Source organism: Tupaia chinensis, unplaced genomic scaffold (assembly GCF_000334495.1).
Source record: "Tupaia chinensis unplaced genomic scaffold, TupChi_1.0 Scaffold000360_1, whole genome shotgun sequence".
Classification (NCBI taxonomy): domain Eukaryota; kingdom Metazoa; phylum Chordata; class Mammalia; order Scandentia; family Tupaiidae; genus Tupaia; species Tupaia belangeri.
In genome coordinates, this window is record NW_006159856.1 from 2,509,259 (window position 1) to 2,526,814 (window position 17,556).

General features: G+C 41.7%; 1 protein-coding gene across 2 annotated transcripts in view; it reads left to right on the forward strand.

Moving 5' to 3' along the window:
* The first annotated feature begins 10 nt into the window (after window positions 1-10).
* The window catches only part of GRK4 (G protein-coupled receptor kinase 4), a 101,439-nt gene continuing 83,893 nt past the window's right edge, over window positions 11-17,556 (forward strand). The window contains exons 1-2 of one of the 2 annotated variants that reach the window (XM_006152934.3): window positions 11-91; window positions 15,224-15,319. In XM_006152934.3, the coding sequence (XP_006152996.1) occupies window positions 40-91; window positions 15,224-15,319 (148 nt within the window). In that variant the 5' untranslated portion in view covers window positions 11-39. The remainder of the gene's footprint in view (window positions 92-15,223; window positions 15,320-17,556) is intronic. The other variant, XM_027773590.1, reaches the window with a different exon arrangement.

Sequence of the window (17,556 nt, forward strand, 5' to 3'; positions counted from 1 at the left end):
AGGCGGCGGCGCGGGCGAGGCCGGCGGCGGCGGCGGGCCATGGCGCTCGAGAACATCATGGCCAACTCGCTGCTGCTGAAAGCACGCCAAGGTGGGTTCACGACCCGCACCCTGACTCCCGCGGAACCCCACCGCCAGTGCTCAGCTTGGGCTGCCAGCCCGCTACTCCGTCCCATCTGTTTTTCTTAGGCTGACCATGTCTCCTAGCTCTGCTCTCTCGAGGCGACCTCGGTCACAGTTATGAGGCAGTATCCTATTGGTGTTGGGCAACCAGCCTGTCCAAGGAAGAAGCCCGCGAAAAAGAACCACACCGCTGCAGCCTTTAACAGGCAAAGATTACGGGCCAGCAGGTGGCGTGCTGGTTAAGGCGCTGGCAACTTACTTTCTCACTTTCCTTCTCTTCTCGGGTCAAATTTTTTAAATTATAATAAAATAAATAAAGTTAAATTTTAAAAAGGCAAAGAAGGAGGCCAATATGTGGCGCGGTGGTTAAAAGAGCTGGATTCCCATATAACTGGCTGTGGTTCAAGTCCTGGACCTGGTGGCTTGCTTTCTCACTTTCTCTTTCTCTCTATCTCTCTCTGATCAAACTGGAAAACAATAACAGTAAATAAAGTTAAATTAAATAACTCTTTTTTAAAAAGGCAAATAATAGCCTGGAAACTACCTAGGTGAGAATCTTCAGTTAGTGACCTTAGACCTGTTATTTAAACAGAGTTGCTTGGTTTTAATTTTTGATCTGAAGTTCTATGGTATGTAAAGTGAGCTTTAGCACAATGTGGTGGTAGATGGAGTAAATTGGTAAGAATCCACTCCTTTATCAATATGAAAACAGAAGCTGGCCCAACCCTAATGCTGGGAGACACTTGGAGTCTGTCTCAGGACCACGTGTCTCCCTGTCTTGGTTCTTTTATCATTTAAAAACAAAGAATTTATTTAATTTTATTTATCATTATTATGATTTTTAAATTTGCTGCAGGGCATGTGCACTCACTAGAGATAGGTTACAGATAGAGAAAGTGAGAAAGCAAGCCACCAGGTCCAAAACTTGAATTGTGGTGGGCCATGTGGGAGCCAGTGCCTTAACCACCGTGCTACCTGCTGGCCCTCCTGTCTTGATTCTTAAGAGAGTTGGCTACAATCTCTTCATCTCTCTCCCCCTCATACTGAGTTGATTTTCTTGAATGATGGAACACCTGCTCAGAACATGGTAAATACCATCTGGAGGTGTGTGCCATGCCAGCCACTGCTGTGAATTTAAAGACAATCTGGACGCCTAAAGAAATGCACAGTGTCCCAGGGCTTCAGGGTTCTGCCCTAAACAGAGATGCCTGCAAAGTGGAAGTGATGTTCGTGGTGACTTGGGATACTGTTGAGAAGCATCAACAAATTCATTTTGTAATTGAGGTGGTAATGTTCTGTGAAAAAATTTAATCTGGAACACAAATATTTTAGATATTTAGGGTTTTTCCACCCTTTTAAGTCCCCTCCTGCCTACCCATCACATTTATGTCCTAAGTACCTTTTAGAAGGAAAGTGCTTGATTAGGAAGTGCATTATTTCTCAACACTTTGGAAACCCTGAGTTAGAAACATGGTACAGAAATTCTTGAAGTAACAATGAATAGTGGCAAGAATTAAAAGATTGAAGTTAGGGCTTAGAAGGAACTTGGATTGAGGAGTGAATTTTTATTCTATTGAGTGTTTCTCATATTAAGGGTTGAAAACAGTCATCTCCAGCCTCTCAATGTTTTTATGATAACTTGCATTATTTTGGAAAGAGAACTAAGGAAGGATGGGAAGAGTTGGGTCTTGGCTTTCCATTGAAGTAGTTAGCAGTCCTTGGAGCAGAATGTGCTCTCTTCACCTCTCTTTGGGGTTCTTCTTTTTTTTTTTTTTTTTTTTTTTAGTTTTTGCTATAGGGTGTGTATGCTCCCTATACAGAGACACAGAGAGAGAAAAAGTGAGAAATCACCCCCTGGGGGGAATGGTCGTACCACAACCCTCCTCCCCTATTTTCCTCTTGGGATTTTGAGCATGCATGCTCATGCACTTGGCATGATTTTCAAGCCACATGATCCAGTGTGGGAAGCTGCGCACCAGCGAGTCTGCTGAGGTTTCTCAGAGAGCAAACAATTACCATGATTGGTTCCCTTCCAAAAACCTGACCTTCGAAACCTTGCTCTGATTGGCCACTAGAATCCCTCAAATTTGCATATCTGGCACCTCATGATTGGTCCAAAAGCAACCAATCATAACCCACGATTAACAACCAATCACGATTCCAACCCACCAGAGTGTATAAAACCACGTTGCCTGGCCCACAGTAGCCAGACGACCACAATGACCAGGAAGACGACAACTGAAGAGCCTGAAGAGCTGAAACACCATGCAGTCTCCAGACAACCCTGAAGATCCTGAAGAGCTGACACTGCATTGTCTCCAGACGAACTGGGAGACCCTGAAGAGCTGTAACACTACATCGTCTCCGGACGACCCTGAAGAGCTGTGATACCGCGTCGTCTCCGTGCTGCTCACAGTAGACGACGCGACCCTTAAGAGCTGTGACACTGCGTCGTCTCTGTGCTGTACCGTGCTGCCCACAATAAACAGACGACACTGTCGTCTCCGTGCTGTAACACTACGCTGCTTGCCCCGGCTCTCACTCCTTCACTCAAGAAACCCGTTCGGCTGTTCCCCCGGGTCAGGACAATCCAGGAAACAAACTACAGAGTTTGCCTTGTGGGATGCAGCACCTAAACCTCCACTTCACCTGCTGGCCCCAGGAGTGTCTATGCCTTTCTTCCCTCATCTCAACTCCAAACTAGTCATGAAAGTGAATCATCCTCTCTGGAAATCAGGTCTGATGGCAGCTAAATCTATTTTCTTTCCACACTATCTTCATAGCTAGGTACAATGTAGTTTTTTTGTTTTTGTTTTTAACAAAAAGTATTATACCAAGCAGATTTATAATGTCACAGAGATTAGATTGCAAGGTAAAGATAAGTATTCTATGATGCCAGCAGGTGGCATGGTGTTTACGGCCCTGGAGCCCTGGGGCCAGCAGGTGGTGTGGTGGTTAGGGCACTGGACTCCTGCATGGACAACTATGGTTCAAGTCTTGGACCTGGTGACTTGCTTTTTCACTTTCCATTCTCTCTCTCCCTCTGTCTCTGATAACTACAGCAAGTTAAATAATAATAATAAATTAAAATAAATAATTCTTTTTAAAAAAAAAATGTCCTGAAGTCCCACATGGTTTACATCCCGACCCCGGAAGATTGAAAATCTCACTGGGCATGTGTATGTATGTGCCCAAAATCCTTAGAGAAGAATGGAGGAGAAGGGATTGAGATGCAATCAACCTCCTGAGGGAGGATGGTGATGTCTTACTTTCCTTCTCTTTGTCTGTCTCTGGCTTTAAAATTTTAAAAAATTTTTGTCCCCCAAAGTATCTCATTATCTTACATAGTGCCACCCATGAACTTCATAATGTTGTGATTTTAATGAAGTCTCTCCTAGTGAGCAAGACTATTTATCCCTCTGTTTGAAGAGTCATTATGGGGACCAGCAGGTGGCGTGATGATTCAGGTGCTGGACTCACACATAACTGACTGTGATTTGAGTCCAGACCTGGCAGATTGAAGATCACACCAGGTAGGTGTGCACGCATGCCAAAAAGCCCAAGAAAGAGAATGGAAGAGAAGGGGTTGCAATGTGGCCTTACCCCCCTAGGGGGCTGATTTCTCACTTTACCTCTCACCGTCTCTCTGGCGAATGCACATGACATATGGTAAAAACCTAAAAAACCAAAAAACCCTTAAAAGAAAAAGATATTAGTTATTTTTGGCTAATGTGTAAAATAAACTGAATATGGAACATCAGAAATACGTGGATGTAGGGCCAGCCCTGTAGCGTAGTGGTTAAGGAAACTGGATCCCTCATAGCTGACCACAGTTCAAATTACTAAACCTGGCAGCTTGAAAAATTCTGGGCACATGTGCGTGCATGCCCCAAATCCTGACAGGATGGAGAAATAGAGAAGGGACATTCTCCCACTCTCTGTGGTCTCTCTGGGGAGAATACATACCTTCTGGAAACTAAAAAAACATGGATATATAGTTGAGTGTTGGATACAGTTTAGGGCACTTTTCTCAACTTGATAACTATTTACTTGCTTCAGGGACCTGCAGTTGGTGAAATGGCTATGTCGCTGGACTCCCATGTAGTCGACTGCAGTTTAAGTCCCGGACCTAGTGGCTTAAACTCATGCCAGGTGTGTGTGTGTGTGTGTGTGTGTGTGTGTGTGTGTGCCTAAGACCCTAAGAGGAGAATGGAGGAGAAGGGATTGCGACATGGCCATCCCCCGGGGGGTGATTTCTCGCTTTCTGTCTCTCTGTCTCTTTGGCGAGCGCACACGCCCTATAGCAAAAACCTCCAAAAAAAAAAAAAAGAATATTTCCCAGGAAGTACCAGATAGTGTCTTCTTAGAAGCATGTCCATTCATGGGTAGTTCTTTGTTTAATTTCTCTGGCTCATGTATTAGAAGATGAACTTTTAGAATGAGTGGATTTAGCACAGCTGTTATATGTTGGTCTTGGGAAGTGCAATGTTGGTTCAATATTATTAGTAAGTCTAGTCATCTCTTGGATATATTTCAAATAGAATCAAATTCCCTAGCCCATAGGCCCTGCATGTCTAAGTGTTTGTGTGTCCCCCCTCCCCCATTTATATATTGAAATCCTGACTCCCAGAGTGATGATATTAGGAAGTAAGTGCTTTTGAGAGGTAATTAGGTTACGAAAGTACCCTCATGAGTGGTATTATTGTCTTTATATAAGGGGCCTGAGAAAGGCCCTTTGTTCCTTCTGCCATGGAAGAATACAGGAAGAAAGTGCCATCTATGAACCAGAAGGTGAGTGCTCACAGAATCTGTCTTGATCTTAGACTTCCCAGACTCCAGAATTGGGAGAATTATGAGAGTCTTCAGAAAGTTCATGGAAATGGGTATTATGAAAAAAAAATTGCACAGATTTCACATTTTTTTCTACCAAAATAGACTAGTATTTTCATTCCATTTTCCATGAACTTCCCAACAACATAAGAAAGTCTTGAGGAGAAGATTGTTAGAACCCTTTCTCCTTCCAGGAATGTTGGCAGATGATGTTGCATTGAAAGTGTTGTTTGTGTGTCACTGTGTATTTAAGGAAGTGTGAAATGATCGTATTGTTAATAAGACACAAAGATAACAGCCTTTTCTTTTTAGTTTTTTATATAGGACATGTGCACTTGCCAGAGAGGGAAAGTGAGAAATCACTCCCCTGTGGGAGATGACCAGGCCTCAATCCCTTCTCTTCTATTCTCCTCTCAGGATTTTGGGCATGCACGCACATGTGCCCTGCATGATTTTCAAGCTGCCAGATCTGGTGCTAATCTAGAGCTGGCCATGTGGGATCCAGATGCCTTAACTTCCATGCTAACTGCTAGCCCTGATAATTGCCTTTTTTTAAATTCAGGATTTTGGGGGCCAGCAGGTTGCATAGTGGTTAAGGTCCTGGACTCCTCCATGGCTGACTGTGGTTTGAGTCCTGGACCTGGCTGCTTGAAACACACTGGGTGCATATGCATGTATGCCCAAGATCCCAGAAGAAGAGTGGAGAAGGGATTGTGGTGTGGCTATCCCCTCTGGGAGGTGATTTCTCACTTTCACTCTCACTGTCTGTCTCTTCAGTGAGCGCACATGCCCTATGACCAAAAAGAAAAAAAATCCAGTATTTTTTTCCCTTGTATAACACATTTGGTAAGTGATCTGTGACATTTAATTATTTTTAGTAATTATTTTATTAATGTTTATTTATTATTATTATTATTTTAATTTGACCAAAGAGAGAGAGAAAGTAAGAAACCAAGCCACTAGGTCTGGGACATGAACTATGGTCAACCACCATGCCACCATCTGCTGGCCCCAGACCTTTAATTATTTGAAATAAACTTAAATTGTTTCACATCCTACTTCTTTATTTTTTTTTAAGATGTCTTAGGAAGTATAGGAAAACATACGTGGAACAAATAAATAAGACATATAGTATATTAGTAACTGATGAGTGTCAAAGAAAAAACAGTAGCAGAAATGAGAATAAGATATGTCAAGGTAGTGTTGGCAGTTGCGATTTCAGAATAATGTTAGAATGGGGACTAGTGATCAGAATCAGGTGTCACCTGTCACTACTGCTGTGACAGAGAAGATCTTTCCCTTCTCCTTTCTTTTCTTTCATTCTTTTCTTTTCTTTTCTTTTCTTTTTTCTGTAAATCTGTATTGCCTCACTCCTTCCAAGATTCACTGCCCTGGGAGAGAGTATAAATTAGTTTGCTTGACACCCATCCCCTCCCTTCCTCCCTGGACTCTTAGCAAAGAGAGAGCCAAGCACCTGTACAGGCAGTCCTACCAAGACACACCCAGTGGGGAGAAGTAAGGTAGAGATTGTGTGCAGAAGAAGTCTTCATTGGAGGGTCGTTACAAGGATATGTCTACACAACGTGGTAAGCAGCCTTATGCCATACGTGCTAGCCCCAGAGGGGTGATTGGGACAATGGAGAAGAAAGAGCAGATCAGAAAGATGCTGAGGGAAGGTATTGGAGAGATTCTCAAAGTTGTCTTCAAAATTTCTAGCTGAAGTGACTAAACACATACTCTCTCATTCTTTTTTTTTTTTTTTTTTTTGAGAGGCTTTTACTGTAGGGCATGTGCACTAAACTGAAAGAGAAATAGAGACAGAGAGACAGAGAACGAGAAATCACACACACACACACACACACACACACACACACCACGGGGAATGGCCATGCCGCAATCTCTTCTCCATTGTCTTAGGATCCTAGGCATGAGTTTAAGCTACCGGGTCTGGGACTCGAACCATGGTCAACCACATGGGAGTCCAGCGACATAGCCATTATGCCAACTGTTGGTCCCCGATTACTTTCTTATTTCTGAAAATAGTTTATCAACACTGATTGCAGGATAGTAGCCAACATTTTTGTTTCTTCCATTGCATTTAATTTGTTCCCACATCTACCTAACACACTTTTGCTATGTAAGTTAACAATTTTTATGTCCTTTTGGACATGTTCTTTTAAAAAAAATATTTATTCATTCATTTATTTTAATTTAACCAGGGAGAGACACACACACACACAGAGGGGGAAAGTAAGAAAGGAAGCCACCAGGTCCAGGCCTCAAACTGTGGTCGGCCATGTGGGAGTGTCCAATGCTTTAACCACTACACCACCCGCTGGTTACCAGACATGCTCTTTTTTTTTTTTTTTTAAGTTCATTATCTATCTCTTCCATAAGTGAGAAACAGAGAAAGAAAGAAAGAGAGACAGCACCCCCAATAGGGTCCTGGCACCATCATCTTCCCCAAGCCTTCAGCCAAGCTCCTGGGTTGTGGGGCTTGCATATACTCTATACACAGGAAAATCTCTGAACTTGAACCAGGAACCTCCCATGTGTGATAGCCTTGCAGGGAGTCACGTTTTACCACTGTATGTCTGATCCCTGAATTTGTTCTTGAATCCTTACTAGTCCAACCTACCTTGCAGGGGCCTGTCTTGCTTTTTTCTTCTTTAGGAAAAAGGCATCCAATTGAACTTTATCCTCTTCTTAGTAACTTTTCTAATTCTTCTGGGTCAGAGGTGCTCTCTCTGCCCTCTGGGAAATTAAACTTGGGGTTTGTAACATAGCATAGCTAATGGTTCTTTCTCTGGCTAACTTGTAATCTTCTTAGGAGCAGGGAGAGCATAGCTTTTATCTTTTTTTTTCTATCCATTTTGGTGCTAGCCGTATAATTGGTGCTTAATAAATACTTGAAGATCAAGATATGGTTTGTTATTTTTGTTCAGCTCAGGAAAGAGAAAGTGAAACATGTTGAAAGCTAAAGAATTCGATTGATATGAAGGGTGTAAAGCACGTCCTAAGTTTGACCACAGTGGTGCTTAATAAGAAATATTATGGACCCAGCTTGGGGTGTGGTAGTTGAGACGGCTCGAACCAAAATGGCCAAATGGCAGTTTAAGAAACATTCTGGGTGCGTGTGCATGTGTGCCCAAAATCTCCAAAGGAAGCAGAAAAGCAGGAGAAGGGATTGTGGCACATTTTCCATGAGGGATACTTTCTCACCCCCCACCCAGTCTATCTCTGGTGAGCACACGTGATCTCTGGCAAAATTAAAAGATGAAAAAAATATTTAACCTCTAGTGTGGGTTTGCTCTGACCAGATAGCATCTTTACAGGCATTATCCCTATGAGTCCCTAGGCTATATTCTCCTCATCTATCAAACTGGACTGAGAATAATTTTTATACTTTATAGTGTTGGTAAAATGATTGGGCCGGTTGGTGGTGTGGCAATAGTTAAGGCAATGGATCTTTCATGGCTGACTCTGTGGTTCAAGTCCCAGACCTGGCAGCTTGAAAAGCATGCTGGGCATGTGCACATATGTGTCCACAAATCCAAGAGGAGAATGGAGGGAAAGGGATTGTTGATATTCATTTTCTTGTCTCTGTCTTCATCTATTATAGTACCTCCATAGGTTTGATTCTTTATCCCTCTTAGGTAGACTAAGGGCAGAAGTTGGTCTTGTTGCTTCATGTCTGCCCAGTGAACTCAGGGTGGTCTTTGGATGTGAACAGGAACCTTCCCATGTGGGGTAGCCTCACAGATTATGAGATTTACTCTTGCCACACAGTCAGACCCCTTGTTCCTATCTTTCTTTCTTTCTTTATACATGAGAAAGCACACTAAAGGAAAGAAGAAAGAGAAGTACCCTCAGTAGGGTCTTGTCACAGTGCAATCCCTTTCGCTCAATCTCCGATTGCTGAGGATCCTGGGCCTATGTGTACCTAGCATGTTTTCAGATCAGCTGGGAATCTGAACCCATGAGATCCAGCTGCCTTAGCCACCATGCCACTAGCTGGCCCCAAGTTCCACTCATTATTAACCTCTCAAATTCTACAAGTGAGTTTTATTTTTCCTTAAATTTCAGAACTTTAAGGTGGTGTATAGTTTTTTTCCCAAGATTTTTTTGTCATAGGGCATTTGTGGTCATCAGAGGAGAGAGAGAGAGACAAGGAGAGAGAAAGTGAAAAATCACCCTGCAGTGGGGATAACCACACCGCATTCCCTTCTCCATTCTCTTCTTGGGATGTTGGGTGCCCACACACCCCCTGACATGATTTTCAAGCCATTGAGTCTGGGACTCAACTTGTGCCTTAACCACCACATCACCTGCTGGTCCCTAGATAGATGCTTTTATATGCTGAGAAAGCATTTTAATATTCATTGTCTTATTTTAATTTTTTAATAGCTCTTTTTTCCTGTGAACTCAGAGAAATGAGATGGTTTTCCCAACCTAAGAAGCAGAGGTGTAGATAAAAGCCACCTCACTGACTCCTCAGACAGCTCTTTTGCACTAAACTGCACTTGTTTGCTACCCACTGTTTTATAAATTCTGACCTGTTATTTGTACCAAAATTAAGGTTCTAAAATAGGTGGTCTGGGCTAACCAGTAGTGTGGTGACTAAGGCAGCTATATCCCACGTGGCTGACTATGTGGCTGGAGTCCTGGACCTAGTGGCTTGAAAAATATACCAGGCACATATGCATGCATGCCCAAAATCCTAAGAGGAGAATGGAAGAGAGGGGATTGCTGCATGGCCATCCATCTGGGGGTGATTTCCTACTTTCTCTCTCTCACAGATGCCCTATAGCAAACTTAAAAATAAATAAATAAATAGAACAATCAGTCTTTTTAGACTAGCAGTCTGAAAACAGGGAACAAAAACAGCTTTTATTCTATTTTGGAGTGCCAATCAGCTCTATTCTTACAAATTTTATAGGTTTTTATTTTATTATAAATGTAATGTTATTAATAAATCAGTGTCAAAATGTGTAGTCATGTCAACAGTGCAGCAGGTAGCTCTGCTCTCAATATTTCCATTTCTATTGGGCTGACTTTGTAGCTTGGTGCCCTCTAGCCAAAAAATAAAAAAAGAAAAGAAAAATAAATTTACATGTGCATCACTGGTGCTGATGGCAAGGTCAGCCAGAGTCGGGTATGGTGTTATCAAAAGGCCAGTTCCTTTCAGAACCTAAATTGTATTGTCATCAAACTGAAAGAGTTAATGTCTAGTGCAAAAGAACTATGGCAATGTGACCTTTGCTCTCCTTACTCCAGTGCCATTTTGTGCATGAGCATTTACACTGCATTTATTGTAAGCCTACATCTTTTTTGTGCAAGTGTTGTTTTGAAAATCAATGTTAGCACTTTTAGATGAACTGGACTTGTGAGGTTGATGCAGCTGCTAAGCCAGTAGGGTCCTGTAATATAGCAGGCACTGTGACCTATGTCTAGGGACAGGTTTTTATCAATCCCTTGGACAATGAGGAAAGAGAAGTAAAGAGAATTACTTGAAGTCACAGTCCTTAAGAAATGGGAACCTCAGGGTTCAAACCCAGGACTATCTGGTCCAAAGCCCATTTTCTTTTTTGAGTTATTATTTTATTTAACTTTATTAATTATTATTATTCAATTTGACCAGAGAGAGGGAAAGTGAGAAAGCAAGCCACCAGGTCCGAGACTCAGACCTCGGTCAGACATGTGGGAGTCCAGCTTCTTTAACCACCACGCCACCTGCTGGCCACCCAAAGCCCATGTTCTAACCAGATGTGTAATGTCTCTTTAGAAGCTTTTTCTGTTTACTGCTTTAATGGTAATATGATGATGTTTTATCTTCAGCTTCTAGTATGAAATTCACACATACAATGTGACTCTGGCCAATCAGGCAGGATAAAAGGTGCACAGATTAAGGTGGGTGATGGCAGAAAGGTGGGTGCACTCAATCTGACAAGGGAGAAGGCCAGCAACATTGTCTGTTTTAAAGGAATAAGAACTAAAGATCCAAGAATGACCCAGTAATGCAGTGGTTAAGCTTTGTACATATGAAGCTAGATCCACATGGCAAATAATTAAAACAAATCTTTAAAAAATTATTTTATTTATCTTCATTCATTATTTTCTTAATTCGACCAGAGAGAGACAAAAAAAGTGAGGAAGCAAGCTGTCTGGTCCAAGTTTTGAACCATGATCAGCCATGTAGGATTCCAGTGCCCTCAAACACTATACCACCTGCTGGCCCCTGTTGTTATATTTCTAAAAGATAATGTTTAAGCTCTAGTTAGCTTTATGCTATGTTAGATGAGGAGTTAGAACTCTTAAACTAATTCTCCATCATTCTTTCCCCCTTGTCAATGTAGTCATATCACTATTTAAAATCTTAAATCGGTCATTTTTATAACTTAAAATTTGGATTCTTGTGGGCTAGCCCCATAGTGGTTAAGGGAGCCAGATCTCACATTGCCAACTGTGGTTTGAATCTCAGACTTAGCAGCTTGAAAAACACACCAGGTGTTTGTGTGCACATGCCCAAAATCCCAACAGAACAAGAGAAGGAGTTGTGACATGACCACAACTGGGGGATACTTTCTCTCTCTCTCTTCCTCTCTCTGTCTCCTTCTGGTGAATACACACACCCTCTGGCAATTAAAAAAAGAAAAAGTTGGATTCTTGGAGTTGGGCAGATCTGAATTAGAATCTTAGATCTACTCTCAGTAGTTACGCAGTGTTGGACAAGTTGTTTAGCCTCTTTGCTTCATTCTCTTGTCTGAGAAAAGGTAACAGTAGTAGTATTCACATCATAGGGTAGGAATGGATAAAGAATCAGGATGGGTAAAGCTCCTGGAAAGGTGTATGGCATATAATCAATACTCAGCAAACCTTTACTTTTAGTCCCTTTCCCCCTTAGCCCTTGATAATTTCACCTCTAACTCTGGCCTATTCCCTGTAGCTCATTTTTATTCAACTCTACTCAAAGTTAATAAACATTCCCTTAGTGTCTGCAGTAGGTAATAGCTTGCTTTTCATGCATTGTGCATATAATGGACCATTTATTCATTCCCTCAATGATTTGTTTGCTTGCTGGAGATACACCAGGAATGACAGTAAGCTTAGACCTTCCTTGTTAAGATTGAGAGATGTTTTCAAGGTGCAAAGGTTATGAAGAGGAAGGACTGCCTACATCTTCCCAGGAAGGGCAGAGCAGGCTTTGTGGAGGAGGTTCTCCTTGAGTCTCAGGTAGAGATTTGTATAGATGGAAGAGGCTGGAGCGAGTCCCTGCAGAGACTTGGAGTTCCTGGAACCTGCTCTTCTCTTGGGCTTTTGTACTTCTGTGTGACTTGAGCATCAGGTGCCTATAGGTAATATCAGGTAGGGGTGCACTTCTTTCTCAACTTCGTGCAAGGGCTGTAAGCAGCAGATAAGGAGCTTATATTTGCATTTTAGGAACATGACTCTGGTAGGAAGTGTGGAGGAGGGTTTGGAAAGGGAAGATAAAAACTAGAAAGGCCAATTAGAAGAGAGTCTAAAGGGATCAGTATTTGGCATAATGGCTTTGTTGCTGGACTCCCACATGACCAACAGTGGTTCTAGGGTAGGAATGGATAAAGAATCAGGATGGGTAAAGCTCCTGGAAAGGTGTATGGCATATAATCAATACTCAGCAAACCTTTACTTTTAGTCCCTTTCCCCCTTAGCCCTTGATAATTTCACCTCTAACTCTGGCCTATTCCCTGTAGCTCATTTTTATTCAACTCTACTCAAAGTTAATAAACATTCCCTTAGTGTCTGCAGTAGGTAGTAGCTTGCTTTTCATGCATTGTGCATATAATGGACCATTTATTCATTCCCTCAATGATTTGTTTGCTTGCTGGAGATACACCAGGAATGACAGTAAGCTTAGACCTTCCTTGTTAAGATTGAGAGATGTTTTCAAGGTGCAAAGGTTATGAAGAGGAAGGACTGCCTACATCTTCCCAGGAAGGGCAGAGCAGGCTTTGTGGAGGAGGTTCTCCTTGAGTCTCAGGTAGAGATTTGTATAGATGGAAGAGGCTGGAGCGAGTCCCTGCAGAGACTTGGAGTTCCTGGAACCTGCTCTTCTCTTGGGCTTTTGTACTTCTGTGTGACTTGAGCATCAGGTGCCTATAGGTAATATCAGGTAGGGGTGCACTTCTTTCTCAACTTCGTGCAAGGGCTGTAAGCAGCAGATAAGGAGCTTATATTTGCATTTTAGGAACATGACTCTGGTAGGAAGTGTGGAGGAGGGTTTGGAAAGGGAAGATAAAAACTAGAAAGGCCAATTAGAAGAGAGTCTAAAGGGATCAGTATTTGGCATAATGGCTTTGTTGCTGGACTCCCACATGACCAACAGTGGTTCAGGTCCTGGACCTAGATGCTTGAAACTCACGTCAGCCTGCAATTTTTCTTGCTAATTACTTGATTAGTAAAAAGTTGGAATGGGCTAGAGGGAAGGAGGGAGAGTGAAACGTGAATGGGATCAAGAGTGACTTGCTCTCACCTGCTCAGTGACTTGGCAGCTGAAGGCACATTGTTGCCACTGACGGTATGAGTCATGTCTCGGTGCACTTTCAGATCATATTCAGCATCTACACATGGGAACAGGAGGGCACAGTGACAACTCAGCTCTCTAATTCTGAAAAGGATCAGATGAAAGTGATATATTCCAAAGATCAGTTCTTATTTCAGCTGAAGGGAGATCCAGCAATTGCCCTAAAAACAAAACAAAACAAAACAATTCACAGCCAAAGATGACAGCTTCGGTGAACCGAACGTGCCGATTCTCTGGAATGAGTTCCCATGGTCCCTGTGAAGAGACATGAGAAACAGATCCTCTCCTAGCCCTTTGGTGACATGGAATGTAGGTGCCACTGAAGCAGCACTTGGCATATTCTCTGGCATCATCTGGGGCTTGTTATATGTTTATTGAATGAATAAATCTTAAAAAAAAAAAAAAGACTGATTTTGAGGGAGAAGGTCATGAGTCTAATTTGAACATTGTGGCCCTGAGGTATGCTGGACTTTTAGTACTAGGATATATATTCAGATATCATGATCTTGGTTCAGATATGGAGTGGAGTAATTAAGCAAAAAGGAAGCTGGGGAAGAAACTCTCACAGCTTTGATTCTGTGTTTTTTGCAGATGAGTATCAGATCTGTATCTCTAGCTGTGCCTTTTCTCCAGAACTTATCCTGGTCTTCCATCTCCCAGATGTCTGCCTCTCACCATTTTCCAAACTTACCATGTTTAGACAGAGCTCACCATCTCTCTCAAGGAAATGTGCTTTCCTAATTCTTCCTAATAGTCCTCAAGTCTTACTCATACCCAACCTTAGCTGTAATGTTCTTTTCGCTATTTCAAATTTTAGCTCCCTAGAATATCTGAGCTTGAAGGTTCTAACTTTTCTGAATCAAATTTAAAAAAAGGAAAATGCTTGTTTAAAAAGATTTTTCTAAAATATTCTAGTATGGTTTTTCCACCATTCTTTTCTCACTGAGTTGCTCTTCTCCCAGATCATCTCAAGACTTTCCCTTCTATGTTTTAGATTCTCTTTTCTGCCTAGTAGTGTCTCTTGCTGAGAGGTCTCTGATCCTATGTGAGTCAAAGTAACATCTTACACCTTTTCCCAGCTTGATTTTGTTTCATACTGTTGATCACTACAAATGATTGATTTTTTTTCTTATTATTTATTATGATATGCTTTGTTAGTTTATCTACTTCCCCCAGGGGGGATGGCCATGCTGCAATCCCTTCTCCTCCATTCTCTTCTCATGATCTTGGGCATGCACACACACGTTCCCGGCATGAGTTTAAGCCACCGGGTCCGGGATGCGAACCTCAGTCAACTACATGGGAGTCCAGCAACATAGCCATTACACCAACTGCTGGTCCCTGTGTTCCCAGTGTTTTGAAGGTGTTGGGTACACAGTAGGTACTCAGTAAATACTTGTTAAGCAAATATTTATAATCAGCCTGTACACTATGTCATGTTAAATCCTGCTTACAGATTTGGAAAGTAGGGCCCAGTAGAGCTACTTACTAAAAGAACCCAGTGACTGATTGCATCATTGGGAATTTTATACTTTACAAAGCTGCTTTCCAGGTAAGATAAATTATTATAAGCTTGTAATTTTATTTGTCATGAGTGTCCAAACTACCCAATAGAAATAGTAAGATACATTAGTGTAAGTAATTGTTATAGTTGGATGTTTCCGACTGTTAAAAAAAAAGTGCCTTTTTTTTTCTTTCTAAATTCAGGAGGATATAACAAAAGAAGTGGTCGTAGTAAGAAATGGAGAGAGATACTGAAGCTACCCTCCATCAGCCAATGCAGTGAGCTCAGGCATTCCATTGGTGAGTCAGTAGTGCCTGCTCCTGTCCCGAGTGCCTGCTTATATCTGGCATTGTTCCATTTGTTATTTTTCTTTGAATTCCATGTTTGTTTCAAAAATTTTGACTGGACCAGCAGGTGGTGTGGTAGTTAAGACAGTGGATCCCACATGGCTGACTCTGTGATTTGAATCCTTGACTCAGTGGCTTGAAAAACACACTGAGCATGTGTGCATACATGCTTAAAATCACAAGAGGAGAATGGAAGAGAAGGAACTGCATCATGGCCATCCCCTCTGGAATGGTGATTTCTCACTTTCCCTCTCTGTCTCTCTCCGGCAAGCACACAGGCCCTATGGCAAAAATCTAAAAAAAAAGTTTCTGATAAATTCTCCTTATATCGTCATGGTTCTTCCCAGGGGAAAAACCCTTAGGTTTTCTAATCTTCTGTTATAAAGTATATAGCTGTGGCCTTTTGCATTAAAAACATTTTTTATTTAATTACTGTAGGGGGTCAGATGGTGGCACAGCAGTGAAACATGATCCCAAAGTAAAAGTTTCTATCCTCATGACCTAGCCATTCTCTCTAGAAGTAAACACTTTAAAGCATTTCTTAGTATTCTTCCAGTTTTCTGTATGTATTAAGAAAAATTATTGATAACTTTAGGAAGGTATCTAAACCATAGAATGGTAGACCCAGTTGTGGTAGCGCAAGTAGCAGGGCACGGCAAAGGACTGGGGCCACGTGGAAGGTCTGGTTTTATTCCTGGACACACCTAATCATGACAGGCACATGGCATATGCCCGTGATCCTAGTTAACTGGGAGACTGAGCCAAAATATCACAGTAGTGAGACCCTGCTAAAAATACCAACAGGTTAGGACCAGCAATTGGCGTAATGGCCATGTCACTGGACTCCCATGTAGTTGACTGTGGTTCCAGTCTTGGACCTGGTGGCTTAAACTCATGCTGGTTGTGTGCCCAAGATCCCAAAAGGAGAATGTAGGAGAAGGGATTGTGGTGTGGCCATTGCCCCTTGGAGATGATTTCTCGCTTTCTGTCTCTCTGTCTCTCTCTGTCTTTCTGGCAAGCACACACACCCTATAGCAAAACACTCTCCAAAAAAAAATAAAAAATAAAAATACCAACAGGTGGCATGATGTTTAAGGCACTGGGCTCCTACATGGCCAACTACAGTTCAAGTCCTGAACCTGGTATTTTGCTTTCTCATTTTCCCTCTCTCTCCTTCTGTCTCTCTCTGGTGCATGTGCCCTATTCCAAATTTAAAAATAATAATAGTAAATAAATAAAATGAAATGAAACAATTATTTAAAAACTTTATTGAGAAGGAGGTTCCACATGGCTCCTGTGAACTAGGTATTGCAGGGCACAAGAGAAATGAAGACATTCTACTGATAATTGAGCCTCCAGCAAACAAGCTAGCGGTAGGGAGCCCCCCAGCCTTCTATCTCTATTTCTGTGTCTCTGTATCTGTCTGTCCCTGCTTGTCTTCCCTTCTTTTTTTGTAATTTTTCCTTTTTACATTTTTTTTAAAGGCAAAGTTTTTCTCTTGCTCCCACTCCACCTTTTATCTTGTTAATTATCGCTTTGGTCCTCCACCCAGGCAGAAGAAGCCAGACCTTCAGAAGGAGGTTCAGAACTAGGTATTTCATGCTTGAGTGCCGTGCAGTTTTCTATTTTGTGATTTTTTTTTTAAAAAAAAGTAAAACTGTAATTACAATATTTTTCGTTTTTTTTTTTACTTTTTTTTCTCTTTTTGTTGTTTTTTTTTCTCTCTCTCTTTTTATTTTTCTTTTTCTTGTCTCTCCACTCTCCAATATCCATTTAATGTGTTTTTAGAAGGATCTAAGAGCATTGTAGCTAAACATCCAAATACTAATAGGGTTAAAATATTCCTCAATATCTACTGAATCTGCTGCACCAGCGATCACAACAGAACGGCAAAGAGATTCTAGATCACCTCTGTCTGCTTGCTCCTGAACATTCAGACTGAATTTCAAGAATTTGAAAGAAACACACCATCCATCAGATGACAAGAAATCACCGCCGGATCACAAGAAATATGGGAAAACAAGAAAATACCTCTCCTCCAAGGGAAAAGAGTAACTCTTCTTCTTCCACAAGCAGTTCGGTGAAAATCATGGAAATGTCTGATAAGGAATTTAGAGCATTCATAATGTCAAAGCTAACAGAGATGGAAGAGAAGAGAGACAATGATCTGCTAAAAGAGAAAGAAGTTG